This window comes from Caloenas nicobarica, chromosome 4, assembly GCF_036013445.1.
Source record: "Caloenas nicobarica isolate bCalNic1 chromosome 4, bCalNic1.hap1, whole genome shotgun sequence".
NCBI classification, from domain to species: domain Eukaryota; kingdom Metazoa; phylum Chordata; class Aves; order Columbiformes; family Columbidae; genus Caloenas; species Caloenas nicobarica.
This window is the reverse complement of record NC_088248.1, coordinates 31,164,324-31,178,769: the sequence shown is the minus strand read 5'-3', so window position 1 is coordinate 31,178,769 and position 14,446 is coordinate 31,164,324. Positions and strand designations below refer to the sequence as shown.

At 44.8% G+C, this 14,446-nt stretch overlaps 1 protein-coding gene across 1 annotated transcript in view; it reads left to right on the top strand.

The window, feature by feature from the left end:
- LOC135988620 (transmembrane protease serine 11A-like) overlaps positions 1-14,446 on the top strand; it is a 43,249-nt gene that overhangs the window by 24,759 nt on the left and 4,044 nt on the right. Inside the window, exons 6-7 of the mRNA XM_065634721.1 lie at positions 10,534-10,572; positions 13,722-13,917. Coding sequence (XP_065490793.1) covers positions 10,534-10,572; positions 13,722-13,917 — 235 coding nt within the window. The remainder of the gene's footprint in view (positions 1-10,533; positions 10,573-13,721; positions 13,918-14,446) is intronic.

Below are 14,446 nucleotides of genomic sequence, written 5' to 3'. Positions count from 1 at the left end.
TAAGTCTGCTACTCAGGACAGGACTAGCATTGTGCAACTGTTCCCTGTGACACGAAGGAATATAAACAATACCTTGCTATTCTTAGGAGATGACAATAAAAGATCCCATTTGGATCCTTTTCTGGTGATAGGATTTCAGCATTTTGCACACTTGCTATTTTATCACATCTGTACTATTAAGCTTCTACCACTTTTGAAAAAAAAAATGGACTAATAAAATATTGTCAGTTTAAACTTTATCCTCCCTTTGTTGTGAATTCTCAGCATTTAGGCTTAGACAGGCTCCTGCTGGTGCTGCTGTTTAAGAAACCCGGGCTGACTCAAGTGAGGAGTATAGAACGGAGCACTCCTATGCTTTCGGAGGAGATGCAGGTCTCAACTTAGAAATTTAATCTCCTTCGCCACACCTGGGAGAAGTGACAATTTTCAACAGATCCTGGAAGGCCAGAGGGGATCTAGATTTTGCATTTCTTACTTCTCTGTTCCCTCCTGAAATATCCCATCCAACATTAGTATTTAAACCAGGGCAAGCTAAGAAACCCTAGAATTTTGCCTGGGCTCTGCAGCACTTTTCTAACTTCTGCTTCATTCTAGCTTTGGTTTTGCCAACTGGAGTCCTTGTTTGTCTTGAGGCAATCCCAGAACATTTTCTTAATGGCTTGTAAAAAATAATTAACCTGTTCATTACAATCACCTTATCAAAAAATTCTAACTTGGAAGATATGATATGACTTAGTTTAGCTACACATAACTAGTTGAACAAATCCAGGTCAGGCCCTTATTTACATTGCGTGCTAGGAGGGCCAGATAAGGAGAACCTCCTTCAGTCTTCCTCCCAGGATCTAATCATCTTGTTGTTCAGCACCATGTCCCAACTTGCACTTCACTCAAAAGTATTTGCTCTGGGGATCAGCTCCAACAAACTCCTGCAAATTGAGTCCAGCCTTGGGATTTTTGGATGCACTTCAGGGCAACAGAACAAACCTAAGTAGTCTGCCAGCCCAGGGGTAGAACTTGCTTGTCTCTTCATTCCTGAGGATTGGCAATAAAGGGAGGATAAAGCCTAAATTGACAATATTTTATTAGTTCATTTTTTTCCAAAAGAGGTAGAAGCTTGATCATACAGATGTGAAAAAATCACAAGTGTGCTAAACTGAACAGAAGAAAGCAAAATAATATTGCCTATATTTTGTATCATTGCTAAACAGTAGATCATCTTAACATAATGCTGCAAAAATACATTTGTATCAGGGTATCTTTAGATGCATTATTACTGAAGTCGCTTCCTGCCCCTGGTCTAGGGCAGAGCTGTCTCCAGACATCCGCTGTAGCTGTGACAGAAAATGGGAAGTGATGCACGTGTGTCCAAACCCCACTGGAAGCCCAAATATTCTTCAGTGGAGAATCAAGCCAATTAAGTCCTGTGTTCTCTGAACAGCAGTGCAAGGGCCAGCAAAATGAGATATCAAAGTTGGGTGACTGGGAAACACCTGTGTTTGTCCCCTTCTGTGGTTCTGGCACCAAAGAGATCTCCTGCAAGGCTGATTTTTTTCTTAATTTTTTTTGCCCAGGGTGTCTTGGTTAGAAGTAGAGTCACCTCAGACCCTGGATCCATGTTAAACAAAGTGTAGAGCAGCTTGCCAGACTATTTCCCTCTGTCAGGAAGGTTGGAAGTCTCCCAAAATGTATTTTTGGGACTATATTTCTGATGTCAGAAAGAAACTGGTTGCAAGAACACTGGCACTGTTCAAAGTGAGGAGGAAGTTATTCCTACATGTGGCACAGCCAAGGATTCTGACTGTGAACAATGAGTCATGAATTGGTTTTGATCAACAAGTCAGCTGTTATTATTTCTGTTTATCTGGCATCTGAGGCTTGCTAAAGCTCCTTACAAATACAAAGTACAGGACCTAGGAGGCACATTCTTGCTACTTTATCGAATCTTCTTTGGGAGACACAGATGAGTGTCTGACCTGGATGACTGAGGAATGTTTCATCTCAAATAATGTATGTAGCAGTCTGGGATTTTTTGTATTTTACAAGCCACCACAGCAGCTTGGGGGAGTGGAACAGGACACGCACCTGCACATTGGGAAATGCAGCAGAGATCTGACATTCCTCCACTTTGGTGCTATTAGTTTAGCACAAAATGGTACATTTCAGTGTTTGCAACAGTCCGCAGAGGCTGACTGAAATGGGATGGACTGAAATGTATTTTTAAATGATTATTTTTCAAGGACATGCTCGCAATGAAGGAATTAAACAGGAAATCATCCTGGCCTGACCTAGACAACCCAGATAAGTTGATTTAATTAATTTCCTGAGTTCTTGTTTCTGCCCTTCTCGGCCTTGCCTGCAGAGGTTGGAAGTGAATTGGGTTGCCCCTGCTGTAGTAGGACCTTGAATGCAGCTGTGGTATGAGTGTAGGTCAGGAATCACAGAATGGCTGGAGTTGGAAGGGACCTCTGGAGGTCATCTAGTCCAACCCTCCTGCTAAAGCAGGTTCGCTAGAGTAGATTACACAGCGTCATGTCCAGGTGGGTCTTGAATGTCTCCAGAGAAGGAGACTCCACAACCTCTTTGGGCAGTCTGTTCCAGTGCTCTGGCACCCTCTAAGAAGTTTTTCCTCATATTCAGGAGGAAAAATAATGCTAAAAACTGTAGCAGCTTGGATCCACACTACAGAACTGGTACACAGTTTCCCATGCAGATGCCTCCACAGGCTGCAGGCTGCCCAGCTGGAAGAGCTGTGAGGATGCTGTGAGGTTTGGACCTCTGTCCATCCTTGTGGATGAAATTCAGATGTGGTAGATGTTTTGCCATCTTTCAGGAAACTCCTGCATTTCCTTTCAGATATAGTTTATGAAACATGACTGAACTTGCTGCTCTGAAGGACTGGTCTGATTCCCATCTCACCCCAGGACCTCAGGCCTTCATGGTCTTTAACATAATTAAATAATAAAATATAATTAAAGTGGCTAGAGCTATTATCCCCACCTCTGTCTGCACTGGAGGGCAGGTGTACTCTGTGACATCCCTCTCGGCTGCCCAGCTTGGTGACCTACTAAAATGTGCCAGAGATCCCTTTTTGCCCACGTGCACTGTTGTTACCTTAAATAACACTCAGCTGGGTGAGCCTCTGTTTCTGATGCAGCTGAGAAGTCTATAATTCTCTCTCTTTTTGAGGAAGTTGTGATTAAAATGTGACTGGGGAAAAGGCTTCCTTTGCTCCCTGGTGCATTTCACGACGCTGTGTTTCAAATGCATGTCCAAGAATGTGTTACTAGTACTGAAGCATGGACTTATTTCTTTTTTTGTGTGTGTGTGTTTAAAATTCTCTCCTCCTGTCATACCCCATTTATGATAATCTCTACCTTGCTTTTGCTGTGGGGAAAAAACAACTCAAACAGGATGTGGGAACTTGATGTGATAGAGGATGGAACGCACAGTTTGCCTTTGATGCTAGCAGTTATGACTATATATAGACAATCACACGTGGAAAACTTTTTCTTTAAAGTTTCTTGTGGGAATCAACATCTGTGAAAAATGATGTAATTTCGTAAAACTGTATCAGACGTCTAGAACATCTTTAATTTGCAGCCATCATTGGCCCTTTCCACACTGAAAATGCATAATATCCCCTAATTTTGCATTTGCTTGCCTTTCTTTAACTACTTCAATATGATGTCTGCTCCATTTATGTCACTAGGAGTTCTGCCTGTTATTTTCCTTTTAATATCAACACTCGCTTCTGGGGCTAAAATCGAATGAGGCAGGGGACACAAGATGAATTCTTCTGGTGCAGTGACACTGACATTGAGAGACGTGGCAAAGCGAGCACCTTTTTCAGTAGCAATCTCTGAATCCCTCAGAAGTGGTCACGTTCACTCAGCAGTTACCTGTGAACCTGCAAACATTTAGATGGTTGCCAAATAGATTCACAGGCTCTGGGCACTGAACTCCCTTAGAAATCCTTGTGTGAACAAGCTATTGCATATAAACAGTTACCAAAATGAAGATAGTTTCCTGCTCTTGGTTACTCCATTTCTTTCCATGTTTGCTCAAACACATACATTGTTAACTGCATTAGCAAAAGTGGTTGGCCAGTTGGAGAACAGAGCTCTCTTCTGCAAGATAGAATCCCTCAGCCCATTTCAAGAGATTTCTGTGATTTTAATTTAAACATTAGTTTTCTTTTTTAAGTAAGGCAAGCTTTAATTAAATAGCAAGTGCCATTTTACAGACAGGCAATGCATGTTCAGGTTGAACTTGTTTCTTGTTTACAATGGAAGCCTGAACACTGTTTTCCTAAATGCAGCTGAAACAACTATTTTTGCATGTGCTGTATGTGGTTGGGACAATATATGACATTTTAATTGTTACTAATTGATGCTTTTTCTTGGTAGTGCAAACAACTAGGGCAACTAGTAAATGAGCAGGGCAGCAAAATTGTCTCTCGTGCCTTACAAGTGGTTGCTTCAAGGCAGGGCTTGCATCACGTTGGCTGGCAGAACATGAACAGCTATGCTCTTGCCCAGGCTAAAAATGGTAAATTAGTAACGACTGAAGCCAAATTCCTAATGAGGTAAGCCAGTAAGCAATGTGATTTTTTAGCAGTATCATGTAACGCAAAGTGCTCTCTGCTTTTGATGGGATTTACTGTGGGCTCGGCTTATATGAAAATCATGCCAGTGAGGTGAGGTTTCCAAACATGTACATGTGCGCTGGGTTTGGGACCTTGGCTTTGAGTTCTGTGTATTGTGCCCTTAATTTCACCTGTCCTGATCTGCACAATGAGTTCCTGGGTCTGTTGCCAGGCAGATCTGCTTTCACCTCTTAAAGACTCTTTATTTTGAGGTTTTAGCTGTGATGTTTTCTTTGGTACCTGCGCTCCAGCTCCTGGTGTGGGATACATGCTCAGGGCACTGTATCTGGCAGATCTCTAAAGCAAACCCTGGCGAACACAGCATTGAATTTATTGAAAAGTGTCACTGGACTTTTTCCTTCAACAGTTGGGAAGCAGGAGAGTACATCGGCTGCATAGTCCTGATATATTACAAAATACGCTAAAACTCAAAGCTGTACAGACATCTTATTTAAGACTTGGCAGTGTATGTGTGTTTAAGTCTTGTTCCTCCAAATACACACAAGTCACTCCAGCTGGAAGCAACAGGTACAGCTCAGAGCAAGATTTTGCCCATGTGAGGTTTGCACTTTTTTTATAGGTGTCTTGTAAAAAGGCAAACAGAGACATAGACAGGTGCCTGGCAGAACAGCTGTGTGACTCACGGCAAAACTCTGTGCAGTGAGAACATGCCAATTGAATTGCTTCCGGCACTGCACTTGAATGAGCTGCTTGCTCCTTTTGTCTTCTGTGTGAGCTTTGCGACATACTGTAAGTGTTAATAATTGACTGCAGGCTTTGTAATTAGGCATTGTGAGGTAAAGGTCTCTCCACCCAGAGAAGAGCTAAAAAAACATTATTATCAATATTGCAATTGAAGGCAAAAGGTGCTCTTTCATTGTTGATTACATTTGTTGGATACTTACCAGTTTCAATATATAAAAATATTAGAATGGCCCAAATGCTGAGCTGGTTCTGAAGGTTGTATGAATTTCTAGGAAAACCCTGGATGCTCATCATAGCTGAAATAAAGAAGTAGGGCCAGATTTGTCAAAGCACTTCTTGCCAATATAAACATATCAGTGAAGTAGTCAAATCTTTACACAGCTCAGCACCCTTTTTTCTTTTTTTAATCCTCATTTTAATCCCTTTGCTGGCCTAGATTTTTTTACTGTCTGGTAATATTACATCTTGATATTGGGGATCTTGGCCAACAAGTGACTGTGTTATCCATGGAAATTCATAGACTACAACTGCTGTTCTTTCATAGGAATTGAGAAAGTACAAGTGAGCATTTTTACTGAAAGGGGACTCCGAAGTTGTTGCTTGCCCATCAGTAAACCTTATTTATCTTTACTATGGGAACAGTTGCTGTTTATAGTGAATAAGACTGTGTTGCTACATAAATGTCCAATTATAACTCATCTCCCATTCTTACAAAATAAACCAGCAGCTGCATATGCATATGGCATCCCTGGCACTGCCTTTCCTCTGTATCACTCCCCACAGTCGAGCTGTGCACATGCTGGAGTTCTGTTTGTTTCCTTTTTCTAGCATAATTTGCATAATGTCATTAAGAAATGAATGAGTACATGTCTAGTAATGGTGGATTGCAACTGTGCAATTCACCCTGCATACCAGAAGGAGTGCCAAGCCTACAAGCAAAACACAAGTGACAGAAGCACAGTAGATGACAGGATGAGCCAGAGCCCTTTGCTTCCCAAAGAGATTCCTCCTGGCTTAGTGTGGTTTTGGGTCAAAGCTAGGATATTGTTCTATGTAGCTGCAAAGAGAAAAGAGAAATTAATTAAGTGGGTAAAGACAGGGATCTGCTGAGAAAAGCTCTCCAGCTGCAAAATGAGTTGTGGTTGCTGCATGAGAATATATAAATAACCTAAAATTTGTTTTGTGTGTGGATGTTTTTTGTTGTTGTTTTTAAATTTTCTTTTGACTGCTGGCAACTAAAATGGTAGAGCTAGTAAAATAGCATTCTGGAAGAAGGGGGATAGACTTATACTTTGAGCCAATGCTTGTTGCCATCAGCACAAGCATATTGTGTTGTCTGTAAACATCCAATGTGCATATTAAAGCAGGGAATGCGTGGCTAAAACCTGCTGTGCCATGCAATAAATAGCTATTACCTATCTCTCATAGTGTAGCGGACACCCTGTTGCTCAGTAAGATAGGAGAGAGTGACCCACTGCTCTTGTAAACTGTCATTGCTGCAGTAAAGTTAGTGCCTTCTGGTCCCAAAGAGGGCATGGAGTGTCAGAATCCCCTCTGGTCCTCACTGGTGAATTCTACAGAAAAAAAGGAACTTGAAAACTTTACACTGTAAAAGTTTCTTCCCAACAAAATTGTGGATTTTGGTTAATACAGGGCTTGTTTTGTCTGTGCACCCCTCTGGAAACATCAGGGGAGACCCTGCGCCTGCTCCTTGGAGGATGCTGGCTGGAGAAGAGCAAGCAGCACCGTAGAAGGCAACAGCCAGCGCAAGAACATGGCCTTATGTGAAATTCACACAGAATCACAGAATCACAGAATGTTAGGGATTGGAAGGGACCTCCAAAGATCATCTAGTCCAATCCCCCTGCCAGGGCAGGAACACCTAGGTGAGGTTACACAGGAAGGCATCCAGGCGGGTTTTGAATGTCTCCAGAGAAGGAGAATCCACAACCCCCCTGGGCAGCCTGTTCCAGTGTTCCGTCACCCTCACTGAGAAGAAGTTTCTTCTCAAATTTAAGTGGAACCTCTTGTGTTCCAGCTTGAACCCATTACCCCTTGTCTTACTGTTGGTTGTCACCGAGAAGAGCCTGGCTCCATCCTCGTGACACCCACCCTTTATATATTTATAAACATTGATGAGGTCACCCCTCAGTCTCCTCTTGTCCAAGCTAAAGAGACCCAGCTCCCTCAGCCTTTCCTCATAAGGGAGATGTTGCACTCCCTTCATCATCTTTGTGGCCCTGCGCTGGACTCTCTCCAGCAGTTCCCTGTCCTTCTTGAACTGAGTGGCCCAGAATTGGACACAATATCCCAGATGAGGTCTCACCAGGGCAGAGTAGAGGGGAAGGAGAACCTCTCTCGACCTACTAACCACCCCCCTTCTAATACACCCCAGGATGCCATTGGCCTTCTTGGCCACAAGGGCACAGTGCTGGCTCATGGTCATCCTGCTGTCCACCAGGACCCCCAGGTCCCTTTCCCCTACACTGCTCTCTAATAGGTCATTCGCCAACCTATACTGGAACCTGGGGTTGGTCCAGCCCAGATGTAAGACTCTACATTTCCCCTTGTTATATTTCATTAAATTTTTCCCCGCCCAACTCTCTAGCCTGTCCAGATCTCGCTGGATGGCAGCACAGCCTTCTGGTGTGTCAGCCACTCCTCCCAGCTTGGTGTCATCAGCAAACTTGCTGATAGTACACTCAATTCCCTCATCCAAGTCATTGATGAATATATTGAACAGTATTGGTCCCAGAACTGACCCTTGAGGCACTCCACTAGATACAGGCCTCCAACCAGACTCTGCCCCATTGACCACGACTCTCTGGCTTCTCTCCTTCAGCCAGTTTGCAGTCCACCTCACTACCCGATCACCCAGTCCACACTTCCTCAGTTTTGCCGTGAGGATGCTGTGGGAGACGGTGTCAAATGCTTTGCTGAAGTCAAGGCAGACCACATCCACCGCTCTGCCATCGTCAATCCACCTTGTTACATCTTCGTAAAAGGCTATGAGGTTGGTCAAACACGACTTCCCCTTGGTGAAGCCATGTTGACTGTCCCTGATGACCCTCTTATCCTTGATATGTCTTAAGATGGCACCAAGGATAAGGTGTTCCATCACTTTCCCAGGGATGGAGGTGAGGCTGACCGGTCTATAGTTGCCCAGGTCCTCCTTCTTGCCCTTTTTGGAGACCGGAGTGACATTTGCTTTCCTCCAGTCCTCAGGCACCTCTCCCATTTCCCATGACTTAGCAAAGATGATGGAGAGCGGTCCAGCAATGACTTCAGCCAGCTCCCTCAGCACCCGCGGGTGCATCCCATCTGGACCCATGGATTTATGGATGTCCAGATTGCTTAACTGGTCCCTAACCCAGTCCTCATCAACTGAGGCAAACTCCTCCATTGCCCTGCCTTCCTCTGGGGCCTCAGGGGTACGAGGCTCCTCAGGACAGCCTCCGGCAGAGTAGACAGAGACAAAGAAGGCATTCAGTAATTCTGCCTTCTCTGTATCTTCTGTCACCAGGGCACCCACCCCATTCATCAGTGGGCCTACATTGCCTCTGGTGTTAGTTTTATCTGCTATGTATTTGAAGAAGCTCTTCCTGTTGTCCTTGACCCCTCTCGCCAGATTTAACTCTAAGGAGGCCTTAGCTTTCCTAGTTGCCTCCCTACATCCTTTAACAACAGCCTTATATTCTTCCCAAGTGGCCAGCCCCTCCTTCCATGATTTGTAAACCCTCCTCTTCCACTTGAGTTTGCCCAGCAGTTCCCTGTTTAACCACGCAGGTCTCCTGGCTCCCTTCCTTGACTTCCTACGTGTTGGGATGCTCTGATCTTGAGCTTGGTAGAAGCAGTCCCTGAATGTTAACCAACTATCTTGGGCCTCTTAACCCTCAAGCAGCCTTGCCCACGGGATTTCCTCCAGCAATTGTTTGAAAAGGCCAAAGTTGGCCCTACTGAAGTCCAGGGGTGCAATTCTGCTTGGTATTCTGCTCCCACCACAGGAGATTCTGAACTCCACCATCTCATGGTCGCTGCAACCAAGGCAGCCCCCCACCTTTACTGCTTCAACCAGACCCTCCTTGTTAGCGAGGACGAGATCCAGCAGCGCACCTCTCCTAGTCGGCTCCTCCACCATTTGCGTCAGGAAGTTGTCATCAATGCACTGGAGGAACCTCCTGGACTGAGGCTGGCTGGCTGAGTAGTCCTTCCAGCAAACATCAGGGTAGTTAAAATCCCCCATAACAACCAGAGCCTGTGACTGTGAGGCCGCTCTCAGCTGCCTGTAGAAGGCCTCATCAACTTCCTCACTCTGATCTGGTGGCCTGTAATAGACTCCCACAACAGTATCAGCCCTGCCAGCCTGCCCCTTAATTCTCACCCACAGACTCTCAACTCGCTCCTCAACCGCACCTGGACAGTACTCTATACATTGTAGTTGCTCTCTCACCTAAAGAGCAACTCCACCACCATGCTTGGCTGGCCTATCTTTCCTGAAAAGGACACAGCCACCCATGACCACATTCCAGTCATGTGAGCTGTCCCACCATGTCTCTGTTAATGCCACCAGATCATAATCTCCTGACCGAACGCAGGTTTCTAACTCCTCCTGCTTATTCCCCATGCTGCGCACATTGGTGTACAGGCATTTCAGGGAGCGAGCCGAGTACACCGATTTCACCCTAGGGGCCTGAGGGCCTTCCCGGTCTTTATGGATTCCAGCGTGCTGCCCCACTGATGCAAGCCCAGCTACAACCCCATCCCCCTTCAAATCTAGTTTAAAGCTCTCCAAATGAGCCCTGCTAATTCCTGTCCCAGCATCCTTTTACCCCTGTGGGATAAACCTTTCCCATGTATCACTGTCCGGACTGGTGTCTTATAAAACCAGCCGTTATCAAAGAACCCAAAGCCCTGCCTGTAGCACCAGTCCTGAAGCCAATCATTTACGGACTTAATTTTTCTATTCCATCCCACATCATCACCCGAAAATGGAAGGAGGGAAGAGAAGACAACTTGAGCCCCAGACTTTCACCATTCGTCCCAAGGCCTGATTCCACTGGTTTCTGTCGCAGCCCCTTCAGCTGTAGCTCCTGTGGTGCCCTGTACCCATGTAGATGTTGGGGGGGTTGCCCAAACTGTGTCTGTGCTGTCCTGGCATGACCCCGACTGTTTATTTGTTTCAGATGTGGAGACGAACAGAGCAGAAGCCCTCTTCAATGACAGTAAGTGAGGGCTTTTTAAGCCTGGGCAATCTCTGGTTGTTTTAATTAGCGTTAGTAGTTTCTGAGAACTTTTTCTGGCCCTTAAAAGCCTTTTCTCATCCTCTTGTTTAATGAATGTGACCTTGTACTTCACACAGGTGAGCAATGTGCTTAGAAGTGGTGCTCAGTCACAGGGAAGCCTTTTGTTCCTGTCTTCTGGGATATTTAGGAGAACCGACATAACTGGCTTGAAAATAATGTTGATGAGGTGAAAATCCCTTCTAGAAAAAGTCTACATGCACTGCTGAGCCCCCCGGTCATGGAGTTTTTTTGGTGTGGGTTTGTTTGGTTTGGTTTGGTTTTTGTTTCGTTTTGTTTGTTTGGGGTTTTTTGTTTCATTTTGTTTCTTTGTTTGGGGTTATTTGTTTGTTTGTTTTCCCAATATTTGCAGTTTTTATGAGAAAAGAGCAAACAATGAGAAAAGTGCAAGTGCTGAGGGCACCATAGAGATTCCCAAGGTTGGGCAGAGAGAAGACATGTGGGTCCTGCTGTGTTGGTGCCTCCAGCAGTGCTGGTGTGGGAGATGGAGGGTGCAAATGAAATGTAAACTGCACCATCTAGAGACAGAGGATGTAGCCAGCAAGGGCTGAGCACTGCAATGTTCAGGACACTTGTTTATTTACCAAACTGATGCTGTTGGTACCAGGGAGATGTTTTACACTGCATATTTGGACACGCAAAGACTAAGCCATATTTCTCCATGAAAGCTGTTCCAGATGGCTCCAAGGTGTATGTAGTAAAACTGAGTGAGCGAGGAGGACTTCCAATAAATAAAGGAACTTAATCCTTTGGGCTAGTTGGCTGCTCTAATGTCAGGCACAGCAGTTCGCTGGAAGGTGTACTATAGTGTGCTAAAGGCAGGGGAATCCTTATCAGGAATTGAGTACACTGTATATTTGAGCAGATTATATATATGTTATAAATAGATTAAAACCTGTACTTAAATAGAATACTTTAAGTCTAATCCTGCCTGTGCAGGGCAGACACCTTATCTTGTGTCTCTCTGATGCAAAGTATTAGAACTGCATGTCGGAGCAGCAACTGCAGAATCTGTTTCATATATGCTTGTCCTGGATGCTGTAGCATAATAATTCATCTCTGCCTTGTTGCTTGTCCTAAGGGGCAGGATTTAGGCCTGGCTGGCTACCAGCATGTTGTTAATTGGTGCTTTAAGGACAGCAGCCTAGCAGAGACCGCTGACACAGCCTGCGAGTGAGAAGTGCCCCAAAAGCAGGTAGGATTGGGCACAGGCAGAAGAGTTTGGAATAATCGATCTCAGAAATTGGGAATATGTAATTTTCTTCAGTGTGCACTGGAAGGAAGGAAAGGGACCATAAGGAAATGTATAGAAGTTACATCAGCCTGTGATTATAATGAAAATGTCCTGAATTTTGGCATGGCTAGTAGCATAAAATTGTTCCTGATGGAAATAAAAGGCAATATGATTGGTCTTCTGAAGATATTGCTGTAAGAGTTGAGGTAGTTTGTTTTAGGGATGTTTTTAAGCTTTTGGAGGTCAGCCTGTTTGGAGACTGAATAGTCACAAAAAGCCGTCTTTGCTTGCAATTTGGGTTTCTTTTAACTCTGGGAAGATTTGATCTGTTCCTTAGCAGCAGGCTGCCCAGTAATGGCAGGTTAAATAACATCATTTTCAGTTGGTTTTAGGTGCTGTTCTGGGGTATTGATAGAACTCTGAGTTATTCCCTGTGTTTTCAACACTGACTGGTCAGAGGGTTGATGGGATTGTGCAGATTTAGGACCAGTAACTGAGGGTTGCCAAGAGCTTTCAGGAGGGAAACATGCTAGTGCAGACAGTCTTATAGATTCTGATATGTTCCTCAGTTTTCCTTTCACATGGAAAGTTTCAAACAAGTAGCTGTATCTTTAGATTTCACTGATTTCCTTCATTGTGGTTTTAAATCTCACAAAAAAGCAGACTCTGCTGAGCATATGAGCTTCTCAATATTGCATGACTTTTGTTTTTTCCCCAAATTTATGAACAGTTTTCGATTGGCTGTGTTATTGCTGCTGCTTTTGAATACAAGGTACAGTTAACATAACGTTGCGCAGATCCTTGCAGAAAGAGGCAGAGGTTACACGCTGCATGGCTCCAGTGTTTCACTGCTGAGGACTCCAAGGGCGCCAGGGTTGGCGGCTCTTTGGTGACATACAACCCATTTCTGCTTTGTCCCCTTCTGGATCACTGGAGACAGGCAGTGCAATGGTTTGAATGGTATTGTCACTATGCAAATAATTCTTAGCTCTCTTTTTCAATGGATTGGGATAGTCCTGTCAACTTTATCCTAATGGCTAGCTGAAATCGGGGCATGGATGGAAACTAGTGGGTCTTTGTCCAGGTAAGATGGATTTGATGCTGTTGGCATGGGAGAAGACAGCTGAAGCAGCTCTGTCTGTTGAGGAAGCTTCTAAAGCTACTGGGGAGCTTCAGCTCCTCCTGAATATCCTGCGTTTAGTGGCTGAAATCATGGATATTTTCACTTCTGCTCTCTGGGTTTGGAAGGTGACACTTTTTGTCATGGATGCACAGCGTGCTGGAGGTATCCATGCCTTGGTCTCTGGCTTGGATTAGCGTGATGCTCTTTGCCTGAAGTGCCTCTGCAGGGCCCCTTGCAGACTGCTGGGTTTGCAATGTGCAGCTGCCTGTTTCCAAGTGACATCTTGCTGATATAATCTGTCTGCATGTGTGATAAGAACCCACAGCTTGTACCACTCCCATTTCAGCTTTTTGTCTTGTTCACATTTTATCCTAATGACAAATTACCTGGGGCATGAAAGCTGGCAATCCCTGTATTTGGGAGTGTTACTGGGTGTATGGTGAAGGGTTTTGATTCCTGATTTGGGCTGCTTATACAGCTAAGCCTGAATGACTGACCATCATGGCTTTCCATAATAGTCAGTTTTTCATTCAGGCTTGTAACAGAAGGGATTGCACATGAGGATCCCTGATTTCCGGGGCTGGTGGAAGGTTTGTTTTCTTGTTGATGTTAATACTGTCAGAGAACCTAAGTGGTGAATAATTTTACGTGTTTTTGGCAGCCCTATTTACTAAACGGAGGAATAACTAATACACTCTTTCTCCTTTTTGACAGTCTGTGGGTTACGGCAGAATAGATCGGTCAAGTCAATGGCAAAACCGTCATCATTGCGAATAGTTGGTGGATTGTCTACTGCAGAGACTGGGGACTGGCCGTGGCAAGCTAGTTTGCAGTACAACAATATCCATCGCTGCGGTGCAACGCTCATCAGCAATACGTGGCTCGTATCTGCAGCTCACTGCTTCAGAGAGTAAGTTCCCAGCTTAGGGAGAATCTGCAGCGGAATGTGCCCCACATGTATCAAGTTAGAATCATAGAATCATTTCAGTTGGAAAAGACCCTCAGGGTCATAGAGTGAAACCATAACCTAACTCTAGCACTAGACCATGTCCCTAAGAACCTCGTCTAAATGCTTTTTAAACACCTCCAGGGATGGTGACTCCACCACTTCCCTGGGCAGCCTGTTCCAATGCCTGACAACCCTTTCTGCGAAGAATTTTTTTTCTAATATCCGACCTAAACCTCCTCTGGTGCAACTTGAGGCCATTTCCTCTTGTCCTATCACTTCTTACCTGGGAGAAGAGACCAACACCCTCCATGCTACAACCTCCTTTCAGGTAGTTGCAGAGAGCGATCGGGTCTCCCCTCAGCCTCCTTTTCTCCAGGCTGAACAGCCCCAGCTCCCTCAGCCGCTCCTCATCAGACTTGTGCTCCAGGCCCCTCACCAGCTTCATTGCCCTCCTCTGTACTCTCTCCAGTACCTCAGTTGTGTGGCTTTC